The sequence below is a fragment of the Anguilla rostrata genome, chromosome 6 (assembly GCF_018555375.3).
Source record: "Anguilla rostrata isolate EN2019 chromosome 6, ASM1855537v3, whole genome shotgun sequence".
Classification (NCBI taxonomy): domain Eukaryota; kingdom Metazoa; phylum Chordata; class Actinopteri; order Anguilliformes; family Anguillidae; genus Anguilla; species Anguilla rostrata.
Window position 1 is genome coordinate 43,861,129 of NC_057938.1, and position 19,530 is coordinate 43,880,658.

Below are 19,530 nucleotides of genomic sequence, written 5' to 3' on the forward strand. Positions count from 1 at the left end.
CAGAATAGCAATTAAGACTGTCAACAGTCTTTCCACTGTTGATAGCTAATGTGTGCCAAATGGCAAGGCTGCATTCAGAGAGGATACTCTTCCCTCTAGGCAAAGATGATGAAACTCAATTCAAAATGCTTCAGGGGATGCCGCTTCTTGTTTGCGGTGTTTTTAAAAATGTATTTATTTTACATTGAGAGGCCCTGACTCACTGTGGCACATATCAAGAAGAGCAGGGTTTTCAAAGCTCCAAATCAGACTCTTGCTGTCTCACTTTCTTGTCATCTCCAGTATAGCTCGCAAATAAAATCCTGACCTCTCAACCACGGTTGATGTGTGGGTGAGTGTTCTGGCTAGCAAATGGTTGCCGTGCAACACCTCCGCTGGCGCTTCAGAGTGGAGCGGTATTAAGTAAATTAGCCCGTGTGAGGCAGATAAGCGCGGCATATAAATGTATGAAAGGCACCGTGTATAAGCAACTCATTATGAGCCTGATAATGTTTCTGTGAGATCTGACTGCGAGGCTTCACCCATCACTTCACCACCATTTCCTTTTGATCTCCCTCAGTTCATCAAAAGAAACCTGACAGAATGAGAGGCCCTTTCACCAGAAACGGTAATAGGATATTGCTGCATGACAAGGGATAAATGGTAGCTACATGAAAGTGCAATGGTCTTCATTTCTTCAAGAAAAGATACTGATGGTCAATATGATTAGCTTTATTGAATTCCTCTGACCTCTGCCACCATCTCTGGCATGTATGACTGCTCACTCTTCCAATTTAAGCAATTGAGGAATTTTTATGTTGTAATTACCTTCGTTTGAAGGATGCAATACTTGAACTACCATACTTTTAACTTGTTGGATTCAGTCATCACTTGTTCCAAATGTTAAGTCACAATTATATGGAAGTGCTTTTTCTTTTTTCTACAAACACAGTTTGGCAAGTTCAGCATTCATCAAAATTAAAATGTCAAGCGCTGCAAAGAACAATTGCGCTGAAAGTCAATGTTAATAATTGAATCTAGAAATAATTTAAGGTGTTTGTGTCATGAATCAGAACAAGTCACATCAGTGGAAACAGAAAAACAATAAATAACTATTGGCTTATATACTGTAGGGATCAGACAAATACATATTGAGCTTTGACTGTACTGACAACAATGGAAAGAAACACACATGTATGTGTGAATGCAAACATGATATATGCACATATGTTTATAAACAGTACAAGCCAAGGGGCTACAGTTTTTAATTCTCCAGGGACCTCACTCTTTCAGATGTGTTCAGGCATTTCTGTGTTTTTAAGTTCCAGAGCACCTCTGAATCCACCTCTCTCCATGTAAAAGTGGTATTAAACTGAGATTTAAAAAAAGAATTTACTTCACCCATGTAAAGTCAGAGGGAATTCCGTGTCTTTGATTAAGGTCTGAATGGTAGTCTCAGGATGACACAGAAAGAATAAAGAACGGAAGCAACAGCCTATGGGATTGACATCAAAGCGACTGCGCGACTTCAGAGCTGAGTGTTATTGGATGCTCTCTCTCTCTCTCTCTCTCTCTCTCTCTCCCTCTCTCCCCCTCTCTCTCTCTCTCTCTCTCCCCCATCTCTCTCTCTCTCTCTCTCTCCCTCCCTCCCTCCCTCCCTCTCTCTCTCTCTCTGAGGTTTGAAGGTAAAATGTACTTTTTCCTCAGTGGCAGGAAATATTTTCGATAGTGACTGGAATGTATGTACGACCCGAAGCAAAGAGCCCAGAATTGGCTTGCCTCCGTTTTCACTCCGGGAAAGAGCTGAGCTCCATTTGCCCCAAAAAATAATAGCACTCAATCTCAATGGGCCAGGCTGGAGGTGACAGTCCTGTATCACGCTGCCGATGTAAAAAAAAATAAAAATCCATTGCAATGTCTCCTTAGACGTGAGGCATAAGTAAAGACCCAGGCAGGCCAGACTCTGACAGTTTTATTTAGTGAATTTTGTGATTTTATTAAAGTTAGGTGGGAAAGCTAAAGTTATTGCAACTCCAAAAGCAGAACCTTTCTTTCCCCTTTCAGTGCTGGTGAGCTGTTAGCATGTATTGGGTTACAGTGAGCCGGTGATTTGTTTATTATTACTTTCATAGTGGATCAGCAATAATAGAGGTATATACAGCCCAAGGGTGTTCCTGCTTCTATGGTACATATTGAACCATCGGCTGGGAACTCCAAACGACTACCAGGGAAAGAAATTTTGAGAGATTTATTAAATAAATTCCTCAAAACAAATTACAGTTTAAAAACCTGATCTCTAAAAAACTGTATTTTCGCTGAACGCATGCTTCAGGTTTGGCGATGATAAATTTATGCTTAATAAAATGACATTTTCTGAGGATACACTGTCAAACCCAAGAGTTCATTTTGCTAGTTTGAATTTCTTTCAACCGCTTGAATAAGACAACCTAATCTGTATTCACTGTTCTCAAACTCTTTTTTTTGCTCTTTTCAGTTGAGTTATAATGAATTGCCCACTTTTAAAATTGGAGTGCCTGATTCGTTTAGTAAGACTGGCATTCAGTTTTAACAGTGTGTGAAGTAGTCACACAACTTTACCTTTAGTTTGGCTTTATGTGTGACGGATGTTCAGAAGGGGGCAACCGTACTTTGGGTTGGGAAACTGACTGGTAGCACTGCCAGTCAGTTTTGAAAGTGTTTGAAGATGAAGGCAGCTGTCAGCACAAGCTGTTTTGTTCGCAGGCTGATTGGGTCAGATTTTTTCCCATTATTTCCGTATTTTTCCTTATTGCCGTTTGTTTTAAAATGACTGCCGTTTTTTAAGTCTCAGTGCTCTTTTGTTTTGGACCAGGGTTTATGGCCTATATTTTTGTGCACTATGTCATAGTGTACACACACACACAGTATTAACTGAACTGTGAGGACAGTAAAATTGTAGTGGATATTGTAGCCGACAAACCAACAGAAACAGAGTTGGCTCACCTTACCAACCAGACGTACTGAGGCTGCACTCACTAACCTGGGTTCAAATTAGTAAAAAGCATCTCAGAGTAGTGCTGATCCAGTATCAGGTTTCCCTGTCAATATCCCAACCTTACGCGTCGTGAGCTAAAATGCAAAGTTGCTCTTGATCAGCACTTTTATTGCAATTCACCCGGCCAATTCAGCCAGTACAATCCACTCAGGGTCCTGACTTTTCCAAAGCAACTTCTGAGTCACTTCTATTACTGCATTAAGCAGTGGATTGAACTTTCTGGCAGTAGTCCATCAACTCATTCTTATCGGTTTTGTTCCATTTGTATAATTGCTCTCATTTCGGTTTTCATTTAGCTATCAAACTAAATTCCAAATGTGCTAACTGTAAGTAAATGGTGTTGCGTACTAGTTCACCGGCATAATAGCTTCCAAGGTCAAATGGCTGAAAGTGTCATTGGTGTCTTGCTTGTAAAGTAGGCTGCAAATACAAGCTTCAGCAAATATATGAGTAAAATAGGAGTTTTCGCAGAAAAGATAATCCACCCCACCTCCGTCATCTACACAAGTGTTGGCACTGAGATGGAACGAGAGGAAACTATCAGGATAAGCAGACAAAGGATTAGGTGGTGACATGGGCTGTGCATCTGACTCCTTAAAAGGGTCTCATTTCTGTTTGTTTTTCCAGCCATTATATTCACAGACTGTCATATTGGAGCTCAGCTCCTTTTGGGCTAACCTTTGCTATCTTTTTTTGGATAGTTGAAAATGCTAAGGGTAAGTGGCTCACAAGAAATGATGAAACTAGAATTACCAATGAGAATGTCGAGCTGCAAATTACTTTTTGAAGCACTTTTACCGAATATTTTTTCATAGTTTTTGAAATCTAAGAAATCGAAGATCCAAGTAATCCAGGCGATGATATACACTATAAAATGAGAGCAAAACCTTTGTCGGTTATAGTGTGTTTGTGTAATGAGTGTGTGCATTACAGGACCTGAGGAGAGATCTCTTAATAAGTAGACTGTTGCTAGGGCTCTTACCTCTCAGTTTGTAGTAAGCCTGATGGCTAGCAATCACCTCGCGTATTGTCTCTTGAGGACAGACCTTCACCCCCGTGTGGAAAAACGTTGACCTTTTCGTCCGATGTCTTTCCAGGTCAAATATCGTCCTTACATGCGATGTTTGTTTGGCCGTTCTTAAGAGTTCTATCAAGTGTCTTGAATTGATGGATTGGACAGAAAAAGTATCTTCACAATTCAGCTCTGCAAAAAGAATAAACAATAATAATTAGAATAATGTTTGCACTGTTATATACATATTTTTTTCTGATACTGTATGAATAAGTGAGCAAGTAGCTCACCTTTTTAAAAATCCTTATGTGCCCGCAAGCATAATAGACTCTTAGAGTGCAATATGAATGTCTGGTTACTTGCAAAATCATTAATATAATAAAAGGCATTGGGCCTCATTCACAAAACTTCTTTTCAATTATTCTTACCTTTGTTCTTAAAAATGTTCCTCCAAAAAACGAATGAGACTCATGACACACGTGCAGATCTCTGTTTTTGTGCATATCCCAGGTGCATGACATGATGAATGTTGTCTGTAAATTTTAAGTGCAACCCTGTTCATATGACTAGCATAAAGAAACAGCCATGAACAAATAAAGATTAAAAAATATATATGAATGCCGAAATGTTCTTGGAAACAGCATTACACACAGTTTACGATCAAATAAGATCGTACACGTTTCGTGAATGAGGCCCATTAACTTTCTACGGGCATAATTTTAGTTACTGCTCTGAGTCTCATTAAAGGGAATAAGTAACCCATCATCGTTTGGACCACTAAGCAGCAATGTAAATTCTATATGCAAACACATGCTCTTTTGACAGTTACAGTAATGTCTGCCAGTGTAGGAATCTGCCATTTGAAAGCTGGCTGTTGTTTATATGCACTTTAGGCTCCGGAGAGTCTTTCACTCTGTCATTTTATTCCATCTTATCGTGTTGTTCGAGTTATGTTTAGATTTGTGCGAAAAGATTCTCAGCAGCCAGTCCTCATGTGCCACTTGAATGTGACACAAGAATAAGCATCTAAATTTTCACAGTCTGTTTACTCACAGATTTAGACTGTTCCCATCGGCAACCCTATCACAAATCCGACCACACGTAGGCCCCTGTAGGGGGCCTGCTGAGCAGAGGACTGTTGCCACGGAGCGTTTGTTCGCTTCCAGGGAAAATGAGCGCTCTCGACCGTGATGGAACCTGGTCTTTTCTGATTTAGTCGAGCCACGGAGGAGACCCGAAATCGAAACCTCTGATTTAAACGGCATCAACAGTGTGTCATTTCCATGTCTCTCGAAGCCGCCAAAACACTGAAACATCATCTGGCGGAGTCTGGAGAGGAAACTGGAAAACAATCCTGTTTTATAGTCATGAGGAGGATACTGCTGAAATGATGCCCCAAAATCCATGAAATTTTATGTTTTATTCATTGGATCTGTAATCGGTGAGAAGGGCAATGTTTACTTCTAGCTTTGATATAGCTTCCTCAGATGATAAGAAAAAAGGGTAAGAATAATTTCTAATCCAAGTTTTGGCATGAATACACACGCATGCGACACATATATTTGTGTACATTCTGTATAAATGGCTGTTAATGCATGTTTTTGTGTGCGTTTCAGGGACCTGAGTATTAGAATGCTTGTGTTCTCACATAATGCATAACAATTGCCGAATAATAGAAATGTAATAAATATTTTATTGCCATTACAGACTAACCTAGATTTGAAATATCAACCAAAAGGCTTAAAGTTTTATGTACTTCTCAGGTTATTTATTTATTTTGTCAGAGACAGTGTGGATAGAGAGAAATGTTCTGATCTGTCCTTACAGATGATGGAGAGCACAACTGGGAGAGGCTGCAGTACTGCAGCATTATCCCGTCTGCCTAAGAGGACACAGCTCTCTCCTAACACTGCAGCTGTTTTGTAATTCCACCACTTTTCAGGGAACAAACAGTTCCTGAAAAATATCAAGGAACAGTGGTGCATTTCCTTGACCACCTCCATTACACCTCTATGTTATGTTATTACCATCTCCACTTCACAAAAAATGGCTCTTTCAATCTTTAATCTGCATATAATCAGAAACATCAGAAAGTTAATGCAAAGCTAAATCTGAAGTTTATTCACAGTTTATAGTGTACAGCACTATATTGCATGGTGGAATCATTGTGTACTTCGGCTATATTTGTAACATGCATAGTGCTGCTTTTCATGATCGAATAATTGATTTTTAGGAATCCCACGTTGGGAAGAGTTCTAATTCTAATTGCTGATATAAATGCATGTTATGTTGCCTACAGGACAACATAAAATATGTGACTGTACAAAAAATGATTTGCAGCTCTGAATATGTTATATAGTATGAGTAATACAACAATGTGACGGTGACATTGTGTTTTACATGTTTCTAGACTATCCTGGGACACTGTGATTTAGTCATGGTACAAAGCAACCCTTGGTCTCAGCCTGAGCTGGCATCATGAAGTATTCTTGACCATTATTATGAAATAGGAAAGGCTGTTATTTAATGGTCCATGGACAGAGCTTTTGATAGCTACCAGGCCACAGGCTGCACATCACTCATAGAAACACTCAGGACACAGAACAAGCTTATACTCACATTAATTTTAAATGCAATGCATTTTCAGGCCAAGGTAATGGTAAAGGGAAAGAGAACTTACTGTACATCTTCAATCAAGGTAATGGTTAGACTGCAACTGGATGCTTTTTGGCTATAGTTAATTCTGTCACGCAAAGTCTGGTAGCATGACTTAGTTTAACCATCAAACAACTAAGCAGATTTCTGTAAATTCCTACTCTCATCAGCGACAATAGTAAAGTCAAGGTGATAAATGGCATCCTTGCAAATACTGAATACAATCACAGTGCATACCTGCATGTTCTGGATGCTACACTGTCCAGTATTTGTATCATTATCACCCACTTGTATCTGGTAACAAACGTTTATAAATCAATTAAAATTGATAGGTGCACCGTGCCTTAAAGTACCTTTTATAATTTAACAGAGCGATGTCTCGCTATGTGAGACTATCACATTCCGATTTTTGATCAGACCTGTGCCATGAACTCTACCCTTGCCGGACTTCCTTATGTTAAGTGAAACCTTACATAAGAAAGGCTCTTACGCTACTATGGGAAAGCCGTCTTATCCTTCTAATGGAATCAAGGCTCATGAAACAAGCCTTACTGTGTGAGCAGAAGACCGGGAAACGAGGAAAGCTGATTATTCTGTACAGAGCAAAAAATTCTGCCATGGCCCAGGAAAATAGCTGAAAAAAATGCACTGAAACATGTTATGTCCTGTGACAGCTCATGTCAGTAGCAAGCTGCCAGGATAACTTGAATATTTTTGAAGGATTTGAATAGCTCGATGTAGTCTCATATAAAGCTTATATGTAGATATTAGTCTTTATCTTAGACGTTGTGTACTAGAACCCTAACATAAAAGTCATACTCCCCAGTAGCAATCAGAAAAATATTGCACTTAAAATAAGTGAATTAAAATGTCGATGACACATCCAGGATCAAAATGACTTACTTCTAAATTTCTCAGAATCCCAATTACATAATCAGAGTTGCGTTTCGTTCAAAGGAAAGTCCATCAACTGCACAAAAATATACTGCAAATCTCTAATTTGGAATGGGATTTATTTTTTTCTGAATTGAAAATGAACCCAAATAGGATTTTTAGCTTCAATCCTCTTAAATACTAAATTTGCGGAATTAAATCATAATGAGACCAAGACGGAATCACTCAAGAAGAACCACAGAAGAAATATTCTGTGTAAAAGTTATTGGCACCTTCTGTGGCAGCAGTCTAAAAGCTTACCTTTAATCCAGGTGGCTTGGAAGACAAACAGCAACATTACAAGGAAAACTCCCATTTTTAAAGGCATGATGGACTTGTTTTGCTTTCAAGTTATAAAAAGAAGTAATCAGATGAATGAGTGAAGAGCCCTCCACTCTATCTGAAGATGGTGAGAACAGACATGGTCTTTGCAGCAGTTGGGTCTCTGGGTGCCTGTCAGTCGAACATTTAGAGAGATGGTTATCCACACACAAGCTGGGGCTATGTTCTCCAGTAGACGGTGGAAATTCCAGGGTGGTGTCAGGCCACTGCGGTGTGGTGAGCACTAAGGACACTGGAAGGAGGAGAGGCAGCCAGGTCTTATGGAAGACGCTACGGAAGAGTGACAGGAGTGACGAAGTTAAACGAGCAAGCTCTCTTTCGGGAATAATCTATTTATCTTCTGCTCAGACATAATCCCTGTTTGCCCCATGGCTGGGCCAATGTCATCCTGTTAGAGGCTTTCTGGAGGAGCATCTGTCAACCTGATCGTTCGTTCTGTCCACACCCCTTCTCAGACTCTGAGACTTCCAACAGCGCTTGTGCATGGGTCCATTGTCCAGACGGAGCTATGCAAGGCGCTTTTGGCCAGTGCCAAGGTCTGGAATTCACCCGGAGTGGCTTTTACATCCCCCTGTTACAAAATGCTCTTTATCCCCTGTTCTGGAGAGTGTCGGGCATCTGTTGTGTCTCCTCCGAGGTTTAAAGTGCAAGTAGTGTTACGTGGTCATGTCTACTCATATCTGGAGAGGATTGCCAGATAGTTGCTGTTGTTCAAGTTCTGCTACCTTACTCTTTTTATCCCCCTCTCTCTCATTCACTGTTTTGCATTCAAGGGCTTTCATGGTTGGGTAGGTTATTAAGAGAAAATAATACATGATTGTGCATCCATGATTTATAAAATTGTTCGTGCTCCAGCAAGATTCAAAGCATATAAACTAGTTTTAATCTCTGCAAAACATGCATATCACAGAGTTACATCTTTCTTATAGTTGGGAGGAACCGTTCTCACATGAAGATTTTCCTGCTTTTTTGTCATTCATATTAGATACTGTTGTTCAGTCCCATGCACAACTGGTATAAACTAATGGCTAAACCAATGTACAGTGAAAACTGCCAAAAGAGGGAATTTATTTTGACAATTAAATAGGCGAAATAAAAAAATGGTATGTTTTTGTGACTATACCAATCAATGTCTTCCTTTTTCAAGTCAATGATTGCAAACAGACTTAATTGACAATGTGATAACCTTTCAATTTCAACATCTGAAGTCTCTATTCAATATGGCAGGCACAATATGCTTCTACAGGACAGACCATTACAGTGCCACTTTCTGAAATAATTCCAAAGCTGTCTGACATTATGATTCAGACGAGGGCCCAGACACTCTGGATCTCTCATCTTTTTCACAAAGGCGCTAAGTCAGATGGAAATTAAGAGCAGACAAAGAGGTTCGATAAGTGCAAGTCTTCGGGAAATTTCTTGAAAAGCCCAAATTCGCAACTTCAAGGAGTGATATTTAGTGTCGAAAAAAGGTAATATACTTACATTGTGTTACTGAAGAAAGATGAAGACATGTCACTAACACATGCCCGACATCAGTTCATTTTAAAAGTAATTTTTTCGTACCGTATCCTGTACATACCTGATTCATTCACTGGAGACCAAAAAGATATTGTTTCTGTCCAGCTGAATATCGTAAGAATAGATTCACAGCCTTTTTATTTTATATTTTGACCTTGGATCAATTTAGAAACAATTTTGAATTATGTATACGGGCTGTGGTATTGTATTATAAGCAGTTCAGTTCCTAATATGTGACCTGGCCATGTCTTTGCCAAATTTAATATTCTGTTACACTCTCATATGTGATCAGATACTTCAGATCCTGTTCATTGAACTCCTGTAAAATGCAAACCTTCAAATAACATTCACAACTTATAATGAATAATTCAGGTTTGATCACTTAGCACTCAATCCTCTGTCTGCAAACAGAGTATTAAACCATCACTGACCAGCTTTTAATCAGCAGCTAATCTAGCCATGGCGCTTCCTGTAACCTCCCTTTATAGTCTGTGCCAGCTAAAATTTAAAAATCCTTTCTGTTTTTCAAAGTGCAGCGCGTAAACACCTGACGAATAGCTGGTTTTGACCGCAGAGAGCAGTGACTTTGGCAAAGAGAAACATAAGGCGTGGTATAAATAGGACTGCCGTTGTATGACTTTGATTGGCTGAGGCAATGCAACGTGTTACTGAGATTAGACGAGTTGCTGGTGGCTTTCATGTCCCGGTCTTCAGTTTGATGAGATCCCAAGTGGCCAGGCTGACACCAGTGCAACTGGACGTCCCATAGCAGCAGGTGACCGAGATCAGGAACCAGCAGGGGTTTCAGGGATGTGTACGACTCTTTATTGAGAGCCCCTTTGTGCAGGCTGCATGAATCAAATCCCTGATAAGATCAAGTTGAGTCAATCAGCTCAGTGAGTCTTTGCTAGTAGTGCTTTACTACTCAGTGGTAGTACTCAGACCAAGTCCATCTGCCCAATGTAGAGATCTCTCATAGAAGCACAAAGCTTTCATTTCTAGATAGCATCTGGTGATATCCCAAGCAATATATAGACTCAAAACATTCTTTGTATGTGGTGTTCTTGTAATTATCATTATTATAATAATAATAACAATGATGATGATGATGATGATGATGATGATAAGATTAAATAACTTTTAAAGAATCAATATGTATTATTTTTAAGATAATTCTTTTGATTATACCCATTTCTTTTCTGCTTTTCACACTGTATTTATTGCCTCAATACTCGCAACATTATTTACCTGAGATCTTTATATTAATCACTTTGAAATAGTGAGAAAAAAAATTAACCACTCCCCATGGCAGGGTTATACAAAACCCTTTCCAAAGAAATTACAGCATTGGACAAGAGGCAGCGTTAATCAGACAAAACAAACCCCAAGGCTCAGAGCGTTTGGTTAATCTTCTGCCAACTGTGTAATGGAATGTTTGAGCCGCTGCATGCTAACCCTATTAATATCTACATTGCCCAAGGCGATGATACTGCCTGGGGGTGCACAGATAAGTAGGCCTTTCAGCAGCCACCTGTTTTGAGGATCAGTGACAAACAATCAGCTGATTTAACGTACTCCAAGGGATTGCAGGGTTTCCCTGTTTTATTAACCCATTTAAGCCCGCGGGCAACTAAAGTTGCTGAAGTCTCTACCACTCTTTTTCCATTTGTGAATATTTCTTTTGGATGACTATAGCGGCCGTACATTCAAACCATCATTACTTGAACAAGACCAGGTCAAAACCTAGTATATGGCTGGACCGGCCAACCAATGGTGTAACTTCATAACTCGGCCGACCAATGCTGTAACTTCATCAATCAGTCACTCAGTCACAGACATTCGCATTTTTAGGGCCGGCACCGCTGTTGCGGTCTAGCCAAAAATACAATTAAAAACTGCAAAACATGTTCATACGAAAGGGTGTGCAAATGATTATATGTAAGAAATCTCTGGGGAAAATCTGGGCATTAATTGGTTAAATAGAATGTTTCTGTTAAATGACTGAACAGCAGTTTTCAGTATTTCACTTGTCATTATACACATTAAACAAAAATATTTAACGGTAATGCACACAAAAGTAGCATTTGTTTTGCAACGGGAGGGACTACATATGACACTTCAATGCAGGGGAGCCAGAACTTGGACAATCGTAAGAAAGCCACTTTCCCCACGTTGAACAGATAGTGAAATCCTCCTCTCAGAAGTCAGAGAGATGAATATCCTATGGGGATTCTCAAAAAAAAAAAAAAAATCTCTCCACCCCCACAGCTGTGCAGCATGACCTACCTAAAAACCCATTGCACGCCACTAAAATAAGGAATCAACACTAAGTTACAAAAATGAATTGCAAAAAAATAAGGGAGTCAGTTATTGTAGGTATACAGGCATGATCGTGGTGTGCCAGAATGGAGGGCACCAGCCATAGAATTCAGTTGCTGGATGGAGCATATGGTCAGTAACACACAGAGGAAGGAATAATTGACTGTTACCGGCTTGAGAACACAGTGTTCCGGGATAAGATGAATCAGGGTTACTTCAAAGAAGACTAGGAGAGGGTAAGGAAAGAGGTTGTATGCTTGATGAGTTCCTTGACAAGCATAGACTCAGCTCGTACTGTACATCATATTAGTACACTGCAGCAACTGCAGAATGTCAAATCTGGAGATCCAGGAACAAAATTGGTCAACCCGTGCCACTACCCCGTCAAGCCTGCTGCATAAATTATATACAGTGCTCTCAGAGGATTTCTTTGGAATTGCACCCCGTGGCCATGGGTTATACTCTTAAGTAAAAAAAATAAAAGATATCAGCTCAGACAACCTAATATTAGAACAGTGGAAGAGAGAGACTTCCCCTGCCTCTGTTTAGTTGGCAGGAGAGAAATCTCTTAAGCGCTCATAAATGCACAGAGCTTGTGGGTTTGCTGTCACTTGCCACTGAATCACCAGGGAGCTCTTTCCTTTCACCACATGTCAGGACCACAGATCCATCCACGGACCGTACTCTTCACACTTTCACACTGGTGCCCTTGGGAACACTGTGAGAAATACGCGCACAGGCTCTTATGCTTTTATTCTCCTTCCTGCTTTCTTAACCTTTGACCTGGAAAAATCCCCCTCCACCAAGCAATTAATTTAATTAGCCTCAACCTGGTGAATGAGTGGAAATGCTGTATGTCCTTATAGATGGAGGATGTGTGAAGATATCTGTTTTTGTTGATTTAAGAGCAACAGTTGGGTATGTATATTCCGGTTTATAACTTTTCTAACTTTATTTGCTGGCTAACCACAACAAGGCAGTTTGCATTCTTGTTCTGTATTATGTTTGCTTCTACTCTGTTACGTTATGTGAGCTAAGTGGGCTGATACCAGCACTTTACAATATGAAGTAGTAAAGAGCTGCCATCTGACTTACTGAACAGGCACTCCTGAAGGTACTATGGATCATTTGGCCACACATTCCCTGGAATGTATTATCAGCGCTGAAATTTCAGTGCAACCGTTAGCCCCTTACTAAAACATGGATTTGGAAAACACAAGCCAATATTATTTGAAAAAAAAAAAAAAAAAAAAACATACTTCAGTATAATTCATGATTGGATACATTGTTATATTTACTGATCATACCACAATCATGTTTGAGGCTACAGTTCAGTTCTGTATTTCAGAGGGCTTGGCACAGTCAATGAATTAATTTTAACAGAATAGAGAGGTGATTAATATTATATTGCTGCACATGCAGATTTTTGTCAGAACATGGAATGATTAATGGTATATGCAGACTGAGAGACCTATGTAATACCCGACATACCAGTGCCCTTGTTTTCTAATGTTCCTCATGCCCAGTAAGAGTGAGATACAACTTTTAACCTTGAATGCGATCCGACATATTCTTGAAGGAAAATCCTCAATTAACACAACCCCAGCCAAATTCATATGAGCCCACACTGGATAAAATTATCTCTGTCAGTGGAATATGTGCTCAGAGTTGTAAATGTTGATTTAACTCTGAACATTTGCTGTGTATGTAGGTATCCATGACAAAGCCATTTCCATTGACAAATTAAAGTCTTTTGGTTTTTTTGAATACCGTCAGTAGATGTACACTATTCTAAGGACCAAGGTTTTCTGAACTGCACTGTGGATGGCAGCCAGCAGAGGGCAGAGGTCCTGTGGGATAAAATGTCATTTGTTTTCCAGGAGGAATATGCAGTGAAATCAGCTGTAAGGTAAAATTTCATGGAAATACAAGCATTTTAACTGGAATGATGAAAATGATTCATATAAATGGATTGGCAATTAATGTCACATACAAACTTTACAAATACATTTGTTTCAGAGCACACTTTTCAACAATACCCTTTTCAGCTGTGCAGTTTCATAATGTTTATGATATTATTCTATGTTGGATGTACAAACTACGTTTAATACATTTTAATTCAATCACACCGTACTTGTGTTTTTTAGGTCGGATTTGGGGTTCCATTTAGAGATTTCAAGTTTGTATTTGGGTGTGATTTAAATGGTTGGGTCCGGCCTAATGATTTCACGGACCACAATAGACAATAAATTGGCGTTCTGCTCAATCAGCAGGGCGTCCCTACCTCATGCACTGCAGAATTCAAACCGTATGTGGAGCAGAAAGAAAAGGGCCTTGCCTAAGCTAGACCAGGCTTCTCCTGAGGTTATAGTGTATGCACTTTTGAGGCCCAGACCGAAGGGCACCCCTGCAGTTTGTTTTATAAAAAGCTGACGCCGCACCTCAGGCTTCCTCCGTAGAAGCTGACCCAGGGCCGAGATAAAATCTCTTAGAGGACAAAACGCCCGCTTTGACAAACGGAAAGCCCACCGAACCTGGAATACGTGCTGCTACTGTAAAGCTTTGCTCCCGTTTTCTGCAATCTGATGAAGTTTTGAGTGTGACAACTCACACTCGGCTTCATCGCAAACCTTACCGGTGAATTGGAATGAGCTACAATTTTGGAAGTCTTTGTTTTCCCTGCTGTCTCCGCTTAAACCTGATCAAGCCTGTAGTGTCTCTTTTTGGGTCTGGCTGCAGTCAGCTTAGGAAAGAGATGAAAATCTACCTCATATATTCTCTCTTATTGTGCAACACCACTGTGGAAATAAAATGCGCTTCCTCAAGGTTCTGCATGAATATTCACCCTACCTGTGTCCTACAACAGACTAAATGCATACATTAGTTGCTTATCAGCACACCAGTGATATGTTAAATGGTAGGATTCCTAATAAATATCACTATCTCAAATAAAATATTTTTAATTATCCATCATATCTCATTACTAGGTAGAAGCCTTATGAGTGCAAATTACAAAGTGAATATGCAAAAAATATAGATTTATTAACTACTGACAATAAGCATACTTAAAGGTTTCCAACTGTGGAAGATATAAATACATGTTTGATTTCTTTTAGGGAAACCTTTTTTAAGACGTTACGATTGTCTCAGTGAAGCACAAGCCAGCTATTTGAAAAAAGCATACAAAAGGACATGAAGAGTAACATAATTAACAAACAATGAGTTCCATAATGTTAAAGAAAACCTTTCTACGAAACTAGTCATTGCAGAATGAGTAATGCAAATACAAAGATGTACCGTGAACTGAATATTTTTTCTCCTGATTTGGCTCTGTGCTCCACAATTTTAGATTTGTAATCAAACAATTCACGTGTCTGGAGAGCACTTTTTTTAAGAGTATTTTTATACACTGGTTTCACCATGTATAAATTACAGCACTTTTTAAACATAGCCCCCAATTTCAGAGTACCATTACGTTTGGGACATATTGATGTTATATAAATGAAAGTAGTCATATTTAGTACTTTGTCGCATATAATTTGCATGCAATGACTGCTTGAAGTCGGTGAATCATAGACACCACCAGGTGCTCAGTATCTTCACTGGTGATGCTCTGCCAGGCCTGTACTGCAGCCATCTTCAGCTCCTGCTTGTTTAGGGATCTAGCTGTCTTAGCTTTTCTTTTTAGTATATGAAAAGCATGTTCAGTTGGATTCAGATCAGGTGAATGACTTGGCCAGTCAATAATTTTTCATTTTTTGGCTTTGAAAAACCTCTTGTTGCTTTAGCAGTATATTTGTGACCATTTCTTGCTATAGGATGAAGTGCCATCCTATGAGTTTGGATGCATTTGCTTGAACTTGAGCAGGTAAGATGCTTCTGTACACTTCAGAATTCATTCTGCTGCTGCTATCAGCAGTTACATCATCATTGAAGACAAGTGAGCCAGTACCTGTGACAGCCATACATGCCCAAACTATAACACCTCGACCACCACGTTTCACAGATTAGGGGGTTTTTTTTGGGCAGTTCTTTTTGTCGTCCATGCTTTGCTCTTGCCATCACTGCGATACAATTGAAACCTGTCTCATCTGTCCACAGAACCTTCTTCCAAAACTCTACAGGCTTTTTCAGGTACTTCTTGGCAAACTGCAACCTGGCCATTCTGTTTTTGCTGAAAACTAGTGGTTTGCATCTCACAGTGTAGCAAGAACTTTGTAATTATGTTTGTGAAGTTTTCAGCAGACGGTAGTCACTGACAAATGTACGTCTGCCTCCTGGAGGGAGTGTCTGGTCTGTCGGACAGGTGGTTGGGATTTTTTCTTCATCATGATTAGAATTCTTCAGTCATCAACTGTAAAGGTCTTCCTTGGCCTACCAAGCCCTTTTGCGATTATTGTGCTCACCAGCAGTTTTTCCTCTTAATGATGTTTCAAACAGATGATTTAGGTAAGCCTAAGGTTTGTAATGTTTATTTATTTATTTTTTTACTCAGCCTCATAATGACTTCCTTGACTTTCATTGGCACAACTCTGGACATCATTTTGACCAATGCCAATAACAGACTCCAAAGGGAATAAAAAGTCTAGAATCAAGATGCTGAAAGCTCACACAATTATGCATTCATTCAGCGCAACTGAAATAAAAAATGAAGTGCATGACAAATTAAAATGAAGTAAAATGGAAAAAGAATAATAAGTGCCAGTTACTACAGACATCCCAGAAGCCCAATTTAAACATGGTTGTTGGTTATGTTCCTGAACTGTATTACTGCAGTGTATTACTCAGTTCGCGAAGTTTAATGAACAATTTTAATTACATTTGAATCTAAGGATTCAACCAAGATATGAGGTAACAATTACTTGAAGGGCAGAAAACCTGTGTCATAATGTTAATTTTTGAATTCAGTTATGATCTCATACTGACTCATACGAATTGAGCCCTGAGGCACTTGAGTTTAAGACTTTTAACCTTAAGACTGCAAAAACACTGAAATTAACATTATTGTTGAATCTTATGTTAAAAAATAAATGGGAATGAAATAAGTATGATGATATAAAAATATCCATTGTTCCCAAAGCAGGTTCTGAAGAGGCCTTGTTAACACATGAATAATATGCAAAATGGAACTTGCAAAATAGTAATCGATGTAAACATAAACAAGTGGTAAAAACAAAATCAGGTCACAGATAATAGCAGCAGCATCAGCAGTACAGAACAACCCTTCAGGTAACATGTTATTCTTCATAAACCGATCCGATTGTTCTTTTTATAGGGATATTTCAAGCTGTCTTAGAGTTCTTGGGCTTTCCATTTAGAATGTATTGGATTAAATCAGGTGTAAAAAGGCAGACTATTTTCAGACAGAAATCATGCCTTCTATTTGATAATAGGCAGAAAAAGGCACAACAGTCTTGTCAAATATAATTTGCCCGCCCTGTGAAAGTTCCATGTAATATGATTCAGTCGCTTACTAGACATGAGATAAATTTGACATCTTTTTTATTATCCCAAACTAGGACTATAGTGTGTCTGCTGGAGCTAAACCCGTTTTATAAAACTGGTGAGTTCGGAAGAATTTTGAGACCATCATTTATCGCACAAAACTGCCGAAAGCTGTTTTAGTATGGGCAAGGTGACGCTCCAAATGTTTTACATTCAGAAAAGAAAGCATTTAATAATGCAACCGTCTGTCAAGCAGGACTGAACACCATCAGAATACAAAGTGCCACTGTATACTAAAAACACGAAGGAAATAATTAATTAATATGTTTTATAAAGGGCTAGATTATTCTCATTTCATCAATAAACTCTTTGTAAACAGTTTAATATTTTATTAGTGGGCAACACATGAAATGAAAAGAAGGCCATTCATTCATCTGGTCAGTTAATAAAAATATATAATTATACTAAACAATTCAGATACAAATGAATGGTAGATTACATGGCGTGTGCTGAATAATTTTGCATTTGCATACTTTACGCATCCAATGCTTCTATGTCCTCAGTGCATACCGCTCTTGAATCTGAGAGCTCTAATTGTTTCCATTAATAATTTGGTTTAATTATTTTAATTTATTTGAATTGTTTTCTGAGGTCTAGCACTCTGGCTAACCTCATGCTAATATTTGACATTTTTGGAAGGATGTGACATACGAATATGACTATCATTTGTGAAACTTAAAATGAAAGACGTTGTAATCATGCAACCTTGGAAATATCTATTTAGGCCAATGTAAATAATTTAATCCAAATAATGCAACATTGTTACATACAAAATGACACGTTTTATCTTGGCCATTTAGTGTGGGTTAAGAAGGACAGTCCAAATAAATTAAATATTTATCAGGCATACTATTGAAAGTTCAATTGTTATTCAATTGTTATTTGAAACACTCAGTCACTGATGCTCTTTTTTAGTTTATGTCTCAATTGAAATCATGCCCAATCAATCTTGGCAACCCATGTGAAAGATAATCAAAAACACAATCAATTTGCGAGAAATACCAAGTAAATATTGAAACACTACGCAGTTAAAATGCTTGCCCTTTTGCTAACTTATAAATATGATCAAGCACAAGTTCTTCATAGGATTCAGAAATATTCAAGGACACTTCCTACTGTGGACATTTAGAAAGACTTAGACACATAGGGGAATACTACATCTGAATTACAATGTCATTTATTCTTTTTTTCTATCATGAAGGAAATTAGCATCAGCCTACTCATCACATTCAATGCTCACATGGAGGATCTCTGTTCAGTATTCATAGCTGGACAGTTATGAAAGTTTATGCAACAAGAATAAAGTCCATGGAAAAGAAAGTATTTAATTGCTCTGTCCTTTTATGTATTCAATGGATCATTTTATTACATAAAATTACATTTCAATGGGAAATAAAAGCGCACTAATGGCTTTGACAATGCAGCAAAACACCCACGTTGTGTAGGAACCCTTTCAGAACAAACAGGGTGAAAATGAATGCGGCAGACGCTCTAATATCATTTATTACAATGATGCAGGGATAAGACAGATTGACTAATGCTTAACAGTTCCTAATATTGCTTTGTTGAAATTTTATGAGAAATACGAGAAAACATTGTTAAGTACAAATAGTAGCAAACACTTACTGTAAGTTTGATTTGATTTGTAGGTCCCAGCGCACACTTTTGACCCGTACTAGATATTTGAGTGTTCTATCCAAAAAGCGTGATTCATGGTGATTGTTCTGGTTTCCATCTGACAGGCCTGCCCCACCGAAAACAGCGACTGGAACTTATTTCCCGAGCAGAACTTTTTTTTCCTCTCGCACAGTAATCACAGTTGAGAGGAAAGGCTACGGAATGTCGGTTAATCAAACACTTTCTATAAAACGCGAGAGGGAAGGGTTTTCCTTTGACTCTCTCCTGAAAGGTCTGCAGTAGACCAGGCAAACGGAATGGATGATAAATTTCACAGTGCTCTGCCTCAGTTATCACTGACATTCACAATCAGCGAAGCCCCAGCTTGACTGCTTTAAAGATATGCTACTGAATGACCCAGGAGGCTGGCTGGTAGTTGAGAAGTGGAAGCCAGCAGTGTACCGCTTCACTGCTGGTTGACGTCTTTGAGAGCTGCGGCAAGACCTGGAGCATTGTGAAAGGTTGGAGTCGGCTGAATTGAGCTTTTCCCAGATAATATTCGGCAGTGTCAAATAGCATGTAGGTGAGCGTCCAACTTCAAACATGAGGTTGG

At 38.9% G+C, this 19,530-nt stretch overlaps 1 protein-coding gene across 1 annotated transcript in view; it reads right to left on the minus strand.

Moving 5' to 3' along the window:
* LOC135257298 (interphotoreceptor matrix proteoglycan 1-like) overlaps positions 1–8,303 on the minus strand; it is a 35,739-nt gene extending 27,436 nt beyond the window's left edge. Inside the window, exons 1-2 of the mRNA XM_064339894.1 lie at positions 7,875–8,303; positions 3,996–4,217 (exon numbers count right to left, since the gene is read on the minus strand). Coding sequence (XP_064195964.1) covers positions 3,996–4,217; positions 7,875–7,941 — 289 coding nt within the window. The 5' untranslated portion in view covers positions 7,942–8,303. The remainder of the gene's footprint in view (positions 1–3,995; positions 4,218–7,874) is intronic.
* Positions 8,304–19,530: the final 11,227 nt, after the last annotated feature.